This window comes from Arvicanthis niloticus, chromosome 12 (genome assembly GCF_011762505.2).
Source record: "Arvicanthis niloticus isolate mArvNil1 chromosome 12, mArvNil1.pat.X, whole genome shotgun sequence".
NCBI lineage: Eukaryota > Metazoa > Chordata > Mammalia > Rodentia > Muridae > Arvicanthis > Arvicanthis niloticus.
The window spans coordinates 18948338-18965709 of NC_047669.1; the positions used below are offsets into that span (position 1 = coordinate 18948338).

At 39.4% G+C, this 17372-nt stretch overlaps 1 protein-coding gene across 1 annotated transcript in view; it reads left to right on the forward strand.

Annotated features, from left to right (window-relative positions):
• Ubxn7 (UBX domain protein 7) overlaps window positions 1–15134 on the forward strand; it is a 58809-nt gene extending 43675 nt beyond the window's left edge. Inside the window, exons 9-11 of the mRNA XM_034515848.2 lie at window positions 3062–3455; window positions 3567–3646; window positions 6663–15134. Coding sequence (XP_034371739.1) covers window positions 3062–3455; window positions 3567–3646; window positions 6663–6824 — 636 coding nt within the window. The 3' untranslated portion in view covers window positions 6825–15134. The remainder of the gene's footprint in view (window positions 1–3061; window positions 3456–3566; window positions 3647–6662) is intronic.
• The last annotated feature ends 2238 nt before the right edge of the window (window positions 15135–17372 follow it).

Genomic DNA, 17372 nt, shown 5'->3' on the forward strand with positions numbered 1-17372 from the left:
CATAAAAATGATAAAAATAAAATTTTAAAAAAGTAGCATCGTCTATTAATCTGAACCAACTCTCTAGCCCTAGATGGGCTAGAAAGGGGTAAAGATGGCTCAGTGGTTAAGAACACTATCTGCTCTTCCAGAGGCCCTAAGTTCAATTCCCAACAACCACATGGTGCCTCACAACCATCTGTAATGGGATCTGATGCCCTCTTCTGGTGTGTCTGAAGACAGCTGAAGTATACTTACATACAGTAAAAACAAAGAAACCCAGACAAGAATATTGGATAGTAACTTGTTGCTGTAGACAGTTAACTCTACTCAAATTGACCCCAGTAGTATTGGTGCGTTTCTCACCTGCCCCAATGTTCTAGGTTCCCAAATGAAAGACACACACACACACACACACACACACACACACACACGTATATTTTAATATGCCTTAAACAGCTCAATGGCTGGGCCACTTCGTAACCTCTATGCAGCTAACACACTACTCTCCCTTCCAATATTCCTGACTCATCTTTACTAAAGCCTATATTCCATCTTGGCTGCTCTGGACCCAGACCTGTAGCCCTCCTGGGCCATGATCCCTGACTCTTACATGTTGGTTATGCTCTCTCTTCTGCACCTCTCAGGCCCGGTCTTTACTCCTTTCCTAGCATGGTGGCTCTCTTCCCCTCCTGCCACTTCCTCTGTCTTCTTTCCCATCTATTGGCCACTGGCAACTTTATTTACCAATCAAAACCAATTGGGGAAAGGGTCCCTCAGCATCTTATGGGCAGACATGCAGATTCCTGTGTAATTTGGGGGACTAAATTAACATAAGTAGCATTAGACCAAATCCACAACATTAACCTGGTGCTGTCTGCTGTGCAATGTTACTGCAAATCTACTCATGTAAGCCATTGAATGTCTCATAAATAAATCTACCTGCTTTATGTGTGTGGTAAATTAGAGTTATGTTTATTATTAGTTATGTTTGTTTGTTTGTTTAAGGCAGGTCTCTGTTACATAGCCTTGGCTGTCCTGTAACTCACATTATAGACCAGGCTGGGCTTAAACTCACAGATATCCACCTACCTCTGCCTCTTAGGTGCTGGAATTAAAAGTGTGTTCCACCACACCCAGGAACTTTCTTAAAAATTATTATGGGCAGTAGGAACCAGATTGACCTTTTCCTCCAGAATAAGTATAGCCATTTTGTTCCATGCCTGCCAGTCATTGACACAGAGACATGACTTGACTCAAGGACATGCTGACCACATATCCTGTTTTGTTCTGTGTTCTGTCTGTCCTGAATATTCTGTATGAGGTTTGCTAATCTGAAGAAATTCCACAGAGCTTTACATATTATCCATCAAATCAAAGGCCAATATGAACTGTTAGTCTAAAATATTTTGAGTTAGAGCTGACCACCGGCAGCCCTTCCTGTACCTACATATGAGCTCACTGTGGTTTTTGTGGCTGACTCTGAAGAATGTTACTAATGAGCCTAAAGTTATGATTATAATACTCATTCTATATTCTCTCAACATTCTGAAATTCCCTCCTTACCTTACTCAGGACCAATCAGCTTAAAGGTTAGCTAGTAATACTTTGCCTAATAAGCTAACTGCTTCCCTCCTTGCCCTTTAAACTTTTGAACCTGGTTTTCCCTACAAAAAGCTACCCTGAGAGGGGACTAGTGCCATAATTAGGTTTTTCCTTCTTGTGGAACTGGATGTCCAGTATTGTGGTGTGCATTCAATAAACTATTCTTGCTTAGCTGAGAATGATGCATGTTAGGATTGTGTGGCAATTTCCTGAATACCAACATTAAACAAGTAAGCTCAGTTCAGATGGTCCATATTTTGTGATTTTAAAAAATGAAATCTGTGATATTTAAAATTTTAACAAGAAAATACTGGAAATTTGCATTTCTCTGCCTGTTAAGATGGCCTGGTGGTTAAAGGCACTCCTACCAAGCCTGATAACCTGAGTGTAATCTCTACAACCCATATGGTAAGGAGAGAATGGACTCCTGAACATTGTCGTTTGACTTAAACGTGTGTACACACTAACTGCACAGCCTTAAACATAAACACAATTCAAATAAATTTAAAAGAATTTGCATTTCTAGTTATCATAATGATGTTTTTCATTATAATTATTAAGCTTTTGAGAATTTAGTTTGTCTACCACCAAACATCCAAATGTATTTCCTTTGGGTTTTTTTTTGTTGTTGTTGTTGTTTGTTTTTTGTTTGTTTTTTTTCCCCCTGAGACAAGTGCATGCTAGGAGTCTTAACTTACAAGCTTCCTCCCTCAGCCTCTCCCAAAGTATTAAATCCTGGGATATAGCATGCACCATCATGTCATATTTTGGTAATGTTATTTTCTTGTTTTGAGTGCTAAGAATTACTGCATTTAATAAAAAGCAAGGGAGACATGTATTTCTGATATTTAATCATTTTAAGGAATTGTAGTTTGGGCCTGGTGGTGGTGGCGCACGCCTTTAATCCTAACACTTGGGAGGCAGAGGCAGGCGAATTTCTGAGTTCCAGGACAGCCAGGGCTACACAGAGAAACCCTGTCTTGAAAAAACAAAAACAAACAAAAAACTTTTTTTTAAGCAAAAAATAATAAGCTATTTTCTTGGCTTTGTTCATTTTGATGCCAAAAATACCTGAACTTAAAATGGCAGTGTACTAGATTCTATGAGAGCTTTATGTTGTTTGTGTTTTAGACAGGGTCTCACTGTGTAGTGCAGGCTAGCCTAGGACTTCAAGCAATCCTCTACTTCTGCTTTATCAATGTTGGCATTATGTGCCACCATATCCAGCTTAATGATAGTCTTTTATTTTTGCTTTTAAAATATTCATTCCAATTTGTCTTTCTGATACTAAGTTCTTGCCCTCACATGGTATAAGAGAGAGTTCCACTTTGGCAGAAAATCATAATGGCAAGCTGACTAGTTTGTTTTTTATATCCCAGTTGAGTGGGTTTTTAGTTTTTGGTTTTTGGTTTTTGGGTTTTTTTTTTTTCCCCCGTTTAACTATTCTTTCAACTTTTGTTTTGGCTGCACCTCACAGGAGAGTCTCATAGACGCCAGCGAAGACAGCCAACTGGAAGCTGCCATCAGAGCCTCCTTGCAAGAGACACATTTCGACTCAGCACAGGCCAAACAGGATAGCCGCTCAGATGAAGAATCTGAATCGGAACTCTTTTCTGGCAGTGAGGAATTCATATCGGTTTGTGGCTCTGATGAAGAAGAGGAGGTAGAGAATCTTGCTAAGTCCAGAAAGTCTCCTCATAAAGATTTGGGGCATAGAAAAGAGGAGAACAGAAGGCCACTGACAGAGCCCCCAGCCAGAACTGAGCCTGGCACAGCCACAAACCATCAAGGATTGCCAGCCATGGATTCTGAGGTCTTGGAGATGTCACCTGAAAAGTCAGATGGAATAGTGGAGGGGATAGATGTAAATGGTGGGTTATGGTATAGACCTGCTTTACCTACTAAACTCGAATGTACTGAATGACTTGCTTTAGTTGATCTCCCATATTAAACACCTATGTATGTATATAACTCTTCCTTAGGACCAAAAGCACAGCTGATGCTGCGGTACCCAGATGGAAAAAGGGAGCAGATCACTCTTCCAGAGCAAGCCAAATTACTGGTGAGTTTATCCCACTAAAACATTTGTTTAAAGCAAAGAAACTAATTTTTGTGCTGCTATTGGTCAAACCCATAAGCTATGCATGCTAGACAAACCCCTACTATGCCATATCCTTACCCCAGAGAAAGGAGGAAACTGAAGTAAGTCAGATCCTTGACTCCTGATACAGAGTTTATTTAATACCTAACTGAAAACTTATCTGCCTAGAGGCTTAATTTTTTTGAGTTTTATTGTTGTGGTTTGTTACTTGTCTTTTTTGTTTTGGTTTTGAAGCAGGGCCTTACTGTGTAGCCCTGGCTAACCTATAATTCACAGAGATTTGCCTGCCTCAGCTTGCTGAATTCTGTGATCAAGGGTGTGGAGGTTTTGAGGTGAGGTCTCACTTCTTAGCCTGGGTAGCCTGAAACTAAAGCAGTCTTTCTGCTTAGCCTCCCAAGTGCTGCAATTACAATCCTGAGCTACCATGCCTGTCTCATTCTTAATTATTTTCTTCTCATTATTTTAGGCAAGTCACAGGCCAGCCAAGGCTTTTTAGTTTTGTGTTTGTGGGGGGGTCCATCGTTTTTTGGTTTATTTGTTTTCAAACTTTTTTTTTCCTTTTGTGTGTGTGTTGTTTTTGAGTCAGGGTTTCTTTGTGTGGCCTTGGCTGCCCTGGAACTCAGTTTGTAGAACAGGCTGTCCCCAAACTCAGAGATTTACCTGCCTCTGTCTCCTGTTTGCTGGAACTAAAGCCATGTGCCACCACACCCAGTGGATCTAGGATTTCTTAGTTGCCAAACTAAAGTTAAGAGCCAAGGTTGTTGCTCTATGTCTCTTTTGTAATCCGTTAGGATTTTTTTCTTTTGTCTTTATTTCATTCCCCTCTTTGTTTGCCTGTGAGTTTTACTCATTCCTTGATTTGTACATGACTTCACCTATCATGGTGGTTCTAAGGGCCCATTTATTTAAAAATTCCTGAGCAGTGATTCTTTTTGACTACTAGAAAAGAGAATTGGTCTGACTAGCATAGCTTGACTTATGGATGGTCCTCACTTCTAGCCCCACTTTGGTCAGTGCCTCTATCTGGCCTGTTACTATACCTAGGATTAATCACTCTCCGTGTTTCTATAACAGAATACCTGGTGGAAACAACTTAAGGGAAGAAAGGTTTCTTTTGGCTCGTGGTTTCAAAGAGATTTCAGCCCTCCAGAGCAGTATAGGCATGAGAGTGTGAGAGCTTGGCAGAAGTTCCCTGTCTTGTCATGGGAACTAAAACTTGTTTGTGTGGCTGTGAGCCAGGAACAGAGAACTAGAGCAGAGCTAGATGGGTGGATAAGACCTTCAGAGGCCTGCATGTGGTGACCTACTTCTGCCAGCTGGTCCCTACCCCCTAAAAGCTCAGAACGTGAGCCTTAGGAGGAGAGGCCATTTAAATGAAACCATACAGTTGAAGATACTTAGGCTGATTGTTGAAGGCTGACAAGTAGCAGTTTCTGACTAGTGCCAGACATCAAACTACCACTGTTTGAAATGGGACAAAGGCAAGAGAAAGAGCAAATATGATAGGTGCCTGTCTTAGGGTTTTACTGCTGTGAACAGATACCATGACCAAGACAACATTTAATTGGGGCTGGCTTACAAGTTCAGAGATTCAGTTCATTATCATCAAGGTGATATCCATCCAGGCATGCATGGTGCAGGAGGAGTTGAAAATTTTACATCTTCATCTGATCTATCTTTCTCCGAAGGCCACTAGGAGATGACTGGCTTCCAAGCAGCTAGGACAAGGGGCTTAAAGCCCACAACCACAGTGACATACTTCCTCCACCAAGGACACACCTCCAAATATTGCTACTCCCTGGGCCAAGCATATTCAAACCACCACAGTGCCCTTCTCCACCTTCTAGTTCTGCTAGCAAACTTTGGTATAGAAACGTTACTGGGGATATTCCAGAATCAATTCATAAGTTTTAAATTACATACTATTCTAAATAGTTCAATGAAACCTCCTACCATCTCATTCCATCACCTGAGATGTGAACCATTCCCTTTATAACCAGGCTGTGTATACCCAAGAGTCAATAGCCATCTTAGTTTATCAAATGAATGTTACAGTTACCGCTGGGTTTCTAGTCAAGTAACTTCAAGAAACTTTTAAAACTTACATGTTTAAGAAAAAAATATATACTTTCAGGGCTGGAGTGATGGCCCAGCAGCACTGGCTGCTCTTCTAGAGGTCCTGAGTTCAATTCCCAGCACCTGCATGGTAGCTCACAACCATATGTAATGGGATCCAATGCCCTCTTCTGGTCTCTCTGAAGAGAACAACAGTATACTTCATACATAAAATAAAAGTCTATGTATTTTTGCAAGCTGTTTAGTTACTTTTATGTTAGTGATGGCCCCAAAGCTTTAGAGAAGTAATGCTGACATTTTGTTACAATATATTACATGATATTTTGTTATTATTTGTTGTCAATACATAGAGTCTATATTATTATTAGATATCTACCAGTGATCATGGTGCATATTTCCTAGGACAATTGTTACTACTGAATAGACCATTCTTTAGTTTAGTTTAGTTTAGTTTAGTTTGAGTTGGAAAACTCAGTAGAAGACTAGACAGTAGGTAGAGGAAAAAGGTGACTGATCATTTATCTGATGAGAAAGCATTTATAGATAAGGAAGTGCTAAAGAAATTTTAACAGACAGTTGTGAGGTCTTGGCTGATTGTAGACAGAATAAAAGGACATACTCTCTGATGAAGGAAAAAAATGGATACTATATTTTATAAATATTGCCTGGATTTATTTATTGGGGAGATAGCAATGACTTTTTCAGTATCGATCACATAGTAATCCTAAGTTACCGGATATAGATTTATCTTACTATCCAAAAGGTTATGTTGGCCTTTTGTAAGCTTTAATTATTTGAATTAAGTTACTTTAATATGATAAAAAATAGAGTACTCTTATAAATTAGTCCTCATGTTGTTTATATTCAGCTAATGGTTTTGTCTTACTCTTGGTTTTTGTAGGCTTTGGTGAAGCATGTCCAGTCTAAAGGATATCCAAATGAACGTTTTGAACTTCTCACCAACTTCCCTCGGAGGAAGCTCTCTCATCTGGACTATGACATTACCTTACAAGAGGCTGGCCTCTGTCCTCAAGAGACTGTCTTTGTACAGGAAAGAAATTAACATCATGGCCTGACCTCTCTCAGCTTACCCCCTTTCTCTGTTCCTGTGAGATACCATGTCACTAAGTATGCATCTTGGCTCATAGGACCATAGAGCCAACGCTGGGCAAGCAAGTCACCTGCCTTTTCTTTTTCTCTTTCTGTCATTTGTCAATCAGTCTCCTTCCCCCTTACCTCTGTCTTCTTTCTTCTTCCTTTTTCTCACTTTGTTCTTTCTTACCAAGTGTGGTGACCAATGGACGTGTAAAAATAAGAATAACATCTCTCCTAGTACTGGCAGCACGAAATGTGTGTTCTAATAAGTGGTCTCTTTCATGACACCTTTTGGGGACCTAGTGATGTTACTACTTCCTAGACTGTTAACAAACAATGGCTAGAATCAGAATTAAAAACAGCCCCCATTTTTGGTAGGAAAAAGAAATTCTTTTAACATGCATTTTGTTCATCATGTAGGAAGATGTCATAATGAAACATCCAGATGTTTGTTTATGTGGGGAAAGCATCCTTTATAATGTTGGTCATCATATTTAAAATTTCCCTCAAGGATTTCCATCTTCTAGTTACAAGCTATTTCCATGATGTGTGTTATTGGCAGAATCAGTGCTCAGTGTATTGTGTGTAGCACAGGGTGGCTTTCAATGTCCTAGCCTGAGACAGTTTCCTTTGCTATTTACTCTATCAATTATATTCCTCTTTCCAGTCCTAGGACAAAACTTTAGTAAGCACCCTGTGTCTGGGCTAGGAAGGTGCTTGCTGTTTTTGTCTGCACAGCAAATTAGTTCCTTTGCCTCCATTGTCTGAGTCTAATATATTCTGTAGGAAGGCAGGTGTTCAATAATCATGTAGTGCAATGGCTTTGTAATTGTAACCACTGTGGTTATTGATTGTCCTATGTGCTTAAGGCATACTTAAGTATGTCCCAGGGGTGGGTGGGGTGGGGGGTAGGGACAAAGGCTGCAGCTGAGAGTTGCTAACAATGTTCTTTTGGTTAGAAGTAGTGATTCGTTTTTTTACCCTCAATTGGAATAATACTTAAAATGCTTTGGTAACTAATTGATCTTAATTCCTCATGCTGTTTTATTTTAGAAAATATCAAAACTGAAAGTCTCAGAGAAAGACCTTCAAACTTGGTTCATACGACAACAGTTAGTAAGAGAGAGATTACTAGTAATCGCCAGATGTGAGGTGTTTTTTTTTTTTTTTTTTTTCTGCCAACAAAAGTCACATTCAAATTGTGTTTGGTGAAAGCTTTTTTCAGTATTATTTAGAATAGGCCACCTGAGTCTATATAGTACTATCCATCAGCTTCACTGTGTGCTCAGTTCTTTCCTTGAGCTTCAAGTAGAATTCCCTACCAGGGCAGGTGATGATTTGGTAGAAAAATCAAAACTTTAAACTGCTTATAAAACCATTTCTATAGAATGACCTATCTTGTCAGTTGAAGATTTTGAGTGATTCTTGAACCTATACACAATCTAAATTGTGATTACTCAGAAACCTTTGGATTCCTGTGTACTTGCAGATCTCTTGGCAACTAGGGGATTAAAAAGATAAGCTAAAGAGATGTGGTGTGTGGCTAGTATACAGTTAGAGACTATGGTTGTTAATGGTTGGATTTTGAGGGACCTCCCTAAAGAATGGGTTATGTATCTCCACAAGGAAATCATGGAAAATTCTGTTATTTTTCAGTGAGTCCTTTTGAATTAATGTTCTTACTTTTTTTTCTAAGTCTGTGTAAGTGCTTATGTATAAGTATATAATTGTATAAATATTTATAAATATATTTATATAATTACAATTTCATTTATACCTTGAGTCAAAGTTCTCTCTTTTGATTGGTGACTGAATAATACCACTTTGGTGTTTTTCATAGTGCTTGAGGCTTAACCAACAGTTTGGATTTATTTAGCAAGCATGTTAATTCCTCAGTTGTATCTCTGAACTTGAATAAAAACTGGCTGTCTGAGGAATAGACTCTCAGAGGCTTTAAAAAAACAAACAAACTAGTAGTCAAGGTCAGTGGTCTAATGCTTCGGGAGCTACGGGGTAAAAAGTGAGAGGGTACCCAGCTTTGCTAGGCTGGCACTGTCTCCTCTGCTGTCACAGGCCCAGCTAAAGCCCAAGTCAGTCAGAAATATGAAGTCAAGAATTTTCCCTTAGAGGACTCTGCTGCACCCTCGTACCCTGTTAGGTTAGGTTCTCTTTATACAGTAAAACCTATCTTGAGAACCTGAGGCAGGATGTTCAGAAGTGAGAGGGTGTATACACTTCTTTTTTATATGCTTGGCACTGGCAAATCCATTTATGAGAAACCAAAGTAAGATGGCCAAGTATATATGTGAGTTAAGAGAACACAGCATTGTGCATTTATCACACTTAGTCAGGATGTTCAGCTGTTGGGGACTTTACTTAATGTTGGCAAGGAGTAAGATTCTGAGGGTTGGCTCGTGGGAGGAAGGGTTATGTATTATACATGAGAGAAATAAAGTTGGGGGGGGATATTGCCTTGCTTAAGAACTTAATCTGCATAAGGAGTTTGCCTTAGTTCTTCTACAAGTTATTTTTCTTTCAAGGGAGAGCTTTCACTGAGCAGTCAGATGAGATCTAGGAGGGTAGATAAATGTAGTTATTCCCTGTATGTAGTAAAAACAGCTCAAAGGTTGTTTTTTAAGTAAGGAGGAAAGGGACAAGATAGATTTGAATGTCATATAGATGGAAACTTGTAGGGAAAGTGAAAGGGGCTCTGTGTGGACTTGGAGGAGAACTGTGCCAGGGGAAGGAGCAGCTAGCATGTGTGGTGTGTACTCTGTGTGCATTTTCTCCTTCAGTCTTCATGCCGTCCTACACAGTGTGTATGCCTTCTACTCACTTAAAGTGTGGGAGAAGACTAGAATTTATACAGTGTGGTCGGTATCCAGAGTCTGTCCTTTACCTTGTGTGCTGTGTTGTCCTATGTCAGTTGGAGTATATTTACTCTAAGGTCACATTGTTATTACTCTAAGGTCATCTTTCTATTATTTGGATTTATAAATTAAAGGTCTTTATTTAAAGATGGAAGAAGTAGTTGGGGTCAAGATAATGAGATTTGCACTACCCTATAAAAATCTTAATTATGCCATTTTAAAGAGAAGATAACAATTATTTTTTCTGATAGATTATTCACAATAATTATTAAACAACCCTTTGGTTTTATACCGTGTTTAATCTTGTATCCAAATCTACTGTATTAGTGCTCAATTGAGTCTGTAATCAAAAATTGGACATATTTTGAAAACTCAGATCTGGTTTGACTGTTTTATCTAGTTAGGGAGTCATCTATATACATAGATAACAGCCAGAAGGTGGATTTTATCTCTTTCAGGATTAAACTGTTACTACAATAGGAACTTAGGAGAGAAGGGTGGGCTAAGTTTAGTTAGGGGTGTCTTTACAGAGAAGACAGGCAGACGGTGGCAAGCATCGTAGCTCGTTCTTTGACTCTGCCTCTTGAAAATACTAGATTTGAAGCATGAAATCTATCAGTAAGGCAAGACCTTTGCCCAGGTACTAAAGGATTTTGAGCTCCAGTACTAAAAACCCCTTTAATTAGCAAGGATCTCACTTGAACACTTAAGAAAAATATCAGAAGGCTCCTGAAAAGTGAAGGCGAGATTTCTCTCCCTGGGTACAATACATGGTGTTTGATACCGAGATAAAGAGCCTCCCTGGTGGGGTCAGTGCATCCACTATTGGGAACAGCTTTTCTTCCTCTGGATCTTGAATTTCTTTTTTGAAAAACAGAATTGGACTAGATTAGTAGTTCTTTGTCTGCCGGGCAGTGGTGGCGCACGCCTTTAATCCCTGCACTTGGGAGGCAGAGGCAGGCGGATTTCTGGGTTCAAGGCCAGCCTGGTCTACAGAGTGAGTTCCAGGACAGCCAGGACTACACAGAGAAACCCTGTCTCGAAAAGTCAAAAACAAACAAACAAACAAACAAACAAAAAAAAAAAAGTAGTTCTTTGTCTTTTCAAGTCAGAGGACTTTGGGTGTTTTTAAGTTTTGACATGAGTGGGGTAGGATCAACTACTAACAGATTAACCTCCTGGAGGAAGTGTAAACTGCACCTGGAGTCACAGCCCTGTGCAAAACTTATGTTGGCCCCCAAATATTAAGCATCTAGTTATTTTGTATCATCCTCAAACTAATTGATAGTATAAAAACTGTATTTGTCAATCAGTCCTTTGGGTTTTTTTCCCCCTGTATTCCAGTATCTTTTGCCCAGTCTTTTACAGATCTCACTGTGATGACTGAAATCCCTCAGTACAATAGTTACAAATCTAGTGATCTTTAAACAGCCAATTACTTTTTTTAAAACTTAATATTGTTTAAACCTAATGAAATTTTAAAATGACGTAAATGAAATGAACAGATAATGTCTCCAATACCGGAGCTGTGTGCTTTAAGTTGAGGACTGACAGTTACAGAGCTGAATGGTGTGAGTTGTAAAGTTCATAGTTGGTTTGGGCAGGTGTGATTTCCATCAAGCTGATGTTTAAATAGTTCTTGTCTCATAGAATGGATCTTTGTCTCACCTTTTAGAGATCTTTCATTTATTTTTTTTGATAGTAAGTTACAGAGTACAAAATTATGAATAATGCCTTGTGTAAAACTAAAACTTGAAAAGTAATGAGAGTAGGAAGAGCCAGCCCTTCAAGGGCTCACACTTCTCCAGCAGCTTAAGCCTTAATGAGTAGGCTGCTTCTAGGCAGTCACTCTATCACCCGAGTTACTCCCCAGTCCCTAAACGGACACCTAAAGGCCCTGTGAGCAGGGAGCGAATTCCAGCGTCACTGGTTTGCCTTACTTAACATTTCGGTTCTTTACTGTGAAACTTAAAGAGTACCTAGTCCGTGTTAGAGTGGGACGAGAATGTTCTTCAGATCTCAGAATAACCAAAGAGTACCATTCTGATATATTGATCTCTCATCTAATACAGAGATTTGAATATTTCAATGATGATTACTTGGATTTTAGATTCATCTTTGTGTCAGTTCTGGTAATGAGACAGCTTAGATTAAAGGTATTTGGCTTGCTTATTTAAGAACGGAGGTTATCATAGTTTTGGTCTGTTTCTCTTTTTTTTCTGTTTGGTTAGTTGTTTTAGTTAGTTTGGTTAGTTAGTTAGTTTGGTTGGTTGGTTGGTTGGTTGGTTGGTTGGTTTTGTTTTTAGAGACAGGGTTTCTCTATGTAATAACCCTGGCTGTCCTGTACTTAGTTTGCGGACCAGGCAGGCTGGTCTAGAACTCATAGAGATCTGCCTGCCAAGTCCTGTGACTAAAGGTGTGTGCTGCCATACCTGACTGGTTAGTTTCTTTATTAAGGAGCTCAGGTGGCCAGATTATTGGATATGATGAAACCCTGAAGTAAAGCATCAACTTAATCCTTCTTGCCCTTTTGGGGGTGGGGGGTTTCTTTTGTTTTCAAACATTTAGTTCCGGCTAACCTCTCCTCTTCTTCCTCCTTATCCTCTCCCCCCACCTCCACCCCCCAACAAGTTTTCTTTATGTAGTCTTGGTTATCCTGGATCAGGCTGGCCTCTTAAATGACTGTGTAGTTAATTGAACATAACCTTGAACCTCTGGGTCCTCCTTGGGTTAAAGTGAGCCATATGCCTGGCTCTTCTTTATTCTTAGTTCCTCCAAAATTAGTCATGATATTTAATATACTTAAGTGTGTTTTTTAAATTATATATCTAAGCCTTAATGTATATTTCTCATTTTTTATAAATTAATACAGAAGAGAATATTTTGAGGCGAACATCATTTTTACAACTCATTTCTAGCCTAAGGAGAATTCTTGTTCCAAGTAAGAAGATGGCTGGCTCTGTGGTAATCCTCCAAGGTAGCTGGTTTGGTTGTTTGGTTGCCCTAACTAAATCTCACCATTTTCATAAACATTTTGTTTTTTTTTTTTTTTTTAAAGCACAACTCCTGAACCAGTATTTAGTTTCAAGCATACTCAGTGCCCAGACCAGCCTAGAGCTTACTAGCCCTAGGTTGGCCTTGAGCTCTTCTGGGATTAAAGAGGCTAGCCTCTACACCTGGCTTAATCTGATTAATTTTGAGTATGTTTTTAATATGGCCTGTATGTCATTTGATCACAAAATAAGCTTGGGTAATCCATGTAAACTACTTTATTAAGCATAATGAAGAAGTTATAAAAATTTGCTTGTGGGGCCGGAGAGTTAGCATTTAGCTTAGCAGTTAAGAGCACTTGTTCTGAGTCCCAGCAGTCACACAGCAGCCTACAATTGTCTATAACTCTAGTTCCGGGCAATGCAATTCTCCTGAGTCTAAGGCCACCAAGCACACACACAGGAAGCTGAGGTAGGAGAATTGCCAGTTCCATGTCAACCTGAAGTTACATACCAAGACCTTAACTCAACAGGTTCTCCCTTTTCGAATACACTGTGGTTTGCCATGCCATGTACTTGTCCATTGCATTGCTCTTCTAACCCCACTTAGATATCATTATTCTTTCAAGAATTACGATTAAAGCTATTAGAATGCCACATGCAAGTGTCTACATGAACACAAGTCTCATTGCTCTGAAAGAAAATAGTGAGTATTGGTTTATATTGTGTTTATGTTTGGTTTGATAAGAAGCCAGAAAACATGGGGCTGGCGAGATGGCTCAGCAGTTAAGAGCACTTGCTGCTTTTGAAGAAGACCTGGGTGGTTTAGTTCTCAGTCCCCACACAGTGGGCCACCACCATCCATAACTCCAGCCCCAGAGGATCCAATGCTGTCTTTTGACCACTGAAGACTTCTGACTACCACCGACATGCATGTGGTACACATATATACACAAAATTAACAAAAATAAAAATTTGTTTTAAAGATTTGTTCACATATTAGAGATGTGAATACCAATGGTAGTATTTTACCTAAGAACAGTCACCTTATTCTATCTATACATATGGGAAGTTATATTGCTGTACTTAATTCTTTGGCAGTAAGCATCAGATTTTTACTGTGTAATGGTACTTCTAGCCACTAAGATTTTATATGCCTTATAAGGTCACTTAGGTTTTCAAATGAGAAAGAGTCAAGTTAAACTGGAATAATAGGTCATAGCTAGTGAACTGTCTTCACCAGAGACGCTATGGGCTGATGTGTAGCTCAGCACCCTTGATTGAATCCCCAGGGTTACTAAGAAGAAAAGTCTTTAACTGGGATAGTGAGGGCCATTTATTGGTCATCAAAAATTGGGAACTGTTATAAATGAGAGAAGTTCTGATCTGAAATTGAATTTTCCCTTTCTCAAAATCCTTTATCTTTACTTTTATTCATGGTCTCAGCTGGGAATCTTAACTAATAGGGGACCATTCACTACCTCCCTGGTTTCTTTCCTGCATCGAGATAGCTGATGGTACAATGTGTGTCATCAGGATAAATTTCAGGCTAATGACATTAGAATATTTATATTCAGCTGGGAATCTTGTTTTCAACAGAATGGGTTTGTGGTATGTTTTTCTCAAAGCTGCTGTGTTCTCAATGAAAAATATCAATAAATACTAAGTGATATGACTCAATACAAATAGGCCCATGAAACTAATCTTATGCTCTAAGCTGTGCTGTCACTCTGCCTGCGTCTAGAGTCCCCATGTTACCAGCTAATTAGAGATAGTAGCAAGAGACCTCCATTTTTCATTAATGAATAACAAGCCTGTAGTAGACATTGTTTGTCTTGTCGTTGGCAGAGTTGGCCCTTATTTTCTAGCCCTCCAGTTCATAAAGGCTATTTACAGCACCTGGGGAACAGTCAGGTAAACTGTATGATAGCCTCTAACCTCAGAGTCAGAAGTGAGTGCTAGCTGATGCTGACATGATGTGTAGACTTTTGGGGCTTCTGTCTAAGTTTTGGCATGAATATTTTAGACACAAGTTTTTCACTCCTGAGAATTCTTTTTTCCAGACAATTTTTCTGTTTGTTATTAAGAAATTCTGAGCATCTAGATGCCTTTTTTTCCTTCTCTGTTAAGAAAGTTGTCTTTCCAGTAAGTGTTGTACTGTGTAAACTTCAGGAATATTTGAGGGTTTTGCATGTTTTGTATGAGTTCAGTTTGAACAATGCATTTAAAATTGTCTGAGATGTCCAATTCTGGCACGTCTTTACTGTTTGTGTTTTAAACATGTCTCATGTCTTCCCAAACCTCACTTTGTATCTTACTTGAGATAACTGAAATTGATTTGGGGTATTTGTTTTACAAGTGTTTTTCCAAGCAGTTCTTAACACAGTGTTTAAATATTTCCTGGGCTATTTATATACTCAGTTTGCCCTGGAAAAAGTGGTGGTTTTTTTGTTTTTTTTTTTTTTTTGGTTTTTCGAGACACGGTTTCTCTGTGTAGTCCTGGCTGTCCTGGAACTCACTCTGTAGACCAGGCTGGCCTCAAACTCAGAAATCTGCCTGCCTCTGCCTCCCAAGTGCTGGGATTAAAAGCGTGCGCCACCACCGCCCAGCTTAAAAGTGGTGGTCTTACTAAGGTTTGAATTCTTAATACAAAACGGGTTCTACACTTAATCTGTAGCTTGGCTTATTGCTGAATCCAGAACAGTGGTAGACAGAGCTAATTTTTGTGGTGTGTTCCTGACCAGTGCCCTCTAGTGTGCATTTGAGTTTCCAGGCTTCTGGGCATCAGTCCCACAGTGCTAGGAGGTCATTTACTGCTATAAAACTTCTCCAAATTGGAATGAAGGCTTTGGAAGAAGCAAGGTGGGTGCAGTTTCTGTTCAAGATGCATGATAGACCCTCCTGAATATCTGTTGTAAAGGTGCTGAGAGAGCCCGAATCCAAAGGAACACACAGGGGCAGGAGAGCTATGACTGCTGGCTAAGACTCCCTGGACGCCACTGCTCTGAACCAAGGTGTGTTAGACACCCCCTATGATGTTTCCATGGACACATAGAGGCTATAGGCACGTGCTTTCTGAAGTGAGGATCTCTCTGTTGAAGATTTATTTCCTGGTTTGGGCTGCACCAAATTGTGAATATTCGCTGTGTTGTACCCAGTTGCTTTATATTAATACTGCAACTTGAATTGGGGTGGGTGGGTGGGGCAGCAGGGTGGGGGAGGGAGGGGAGCGGAATGAAGTTTTTTGACATCAGCTCACTGTGCTGAGAGAGGGACCAAACTCAAGGAAACCTCTGATCTATAAATTCAACTGCTGCATTTTTTTTTATAAATACATGTAAATGTCCTGTTGTAATATTTGATCTTGGAAATAAAACAAAAACTTTTCAGTATTATTTTTTGAGTCATTGTTTTTGTCACCAGTGGGTATTTCCTTTGATGCAATTCCGATTCCAAAAGCTTTGTGTTAGAGACACTTAAAGAGGTTTGTTTGTTCTCTCTCTCTCTCTCTCTCTCTCTCTCTCTCTCTCTCTCTCTCTCTCTCTCTCTCTCTCTCTCTCTCTCTTTTATTTTTGAAACTTGGTTTCCCAGAACTTTAAGGCAGGTATGAGTTCAGAGCCAACTTGATCTTCAGATCAAGTTCCAGGACTACCAGAGCTACATAGACCCTGTCTCAAAAAGAAAAACCAAACAAAAACATCAACAAACAAAAACCAAGACACTTTTTTTAATTGGCAAAGGTTAGTTTGTATTTGGCAGGTGGTGATTGCTAGCAGATTTTCCCTAAGGAATAATTGAACATTTTGACTAAAGTGTTATGAAAGCACTGGGTTAGCTGTAAGTCTTGAAAGTATAATTATATATTTAATAAATTTGGGCAATGAAGTGTTTAATCATTCAGACCAATAATAACACAAGAAGTCTACTAGATGGGCATAGTGGTGTCTCCTTGTAACCTTAGCACTTGGAGGGATCAATAGTCCAAGGTCATCTTTACATGGCCTGTAGAACTACATGAAATCGTATTTCAAAAAACCAAACCAAAAAACTCAAATGAGGGGAAATAATTACTAAATGGCAAAAAAATCCAGGAGATGATCACATTGTATAAATAGGCATTGTGGATGCTGCCTAACTCACCAAGGGTCAGTTTGTACTTCTCCTTATTTGAACTGTTAATGTCCCTATGTTTGCCATGTTCCCAAACACCTGTAATCCCTGCATCTGGAAGGCTGAAACAGAAGGATTGCTTTGAGTTGGAGGCCACCCTAGGCTACAGAATAAGACCTTGTCTCAAAAAGTGAACAGAAAAAAAAAAAAAAAAAAAAAAAGGTGTGAGAAGATGGTAAAGTAACAGTCCCTGTCCTCAAGGAATGGGCAAAACCCACAGATTTGACTACGATATGAAAATGAGCCAGAGAGGGTTTAGTTTTAACTAGAATATTGATGGGATAAGGATAATAAGAACTAGTGGGCTACTGTCTGCCTTTTTCAAGGTTCAGTCCCCAGTGTTGTGTTTTATAAAAAAAAAAAAAAAAAGGAGCCAATGATATGTTTTGTAGAGCAAGGTATGGTGAGAGGGTGTCTCTGGAGGCCCATGCTGAGTCATCCTTTCCATCCAGTGGAGGATGTTCAGGAATCAAAATCTGACCATAT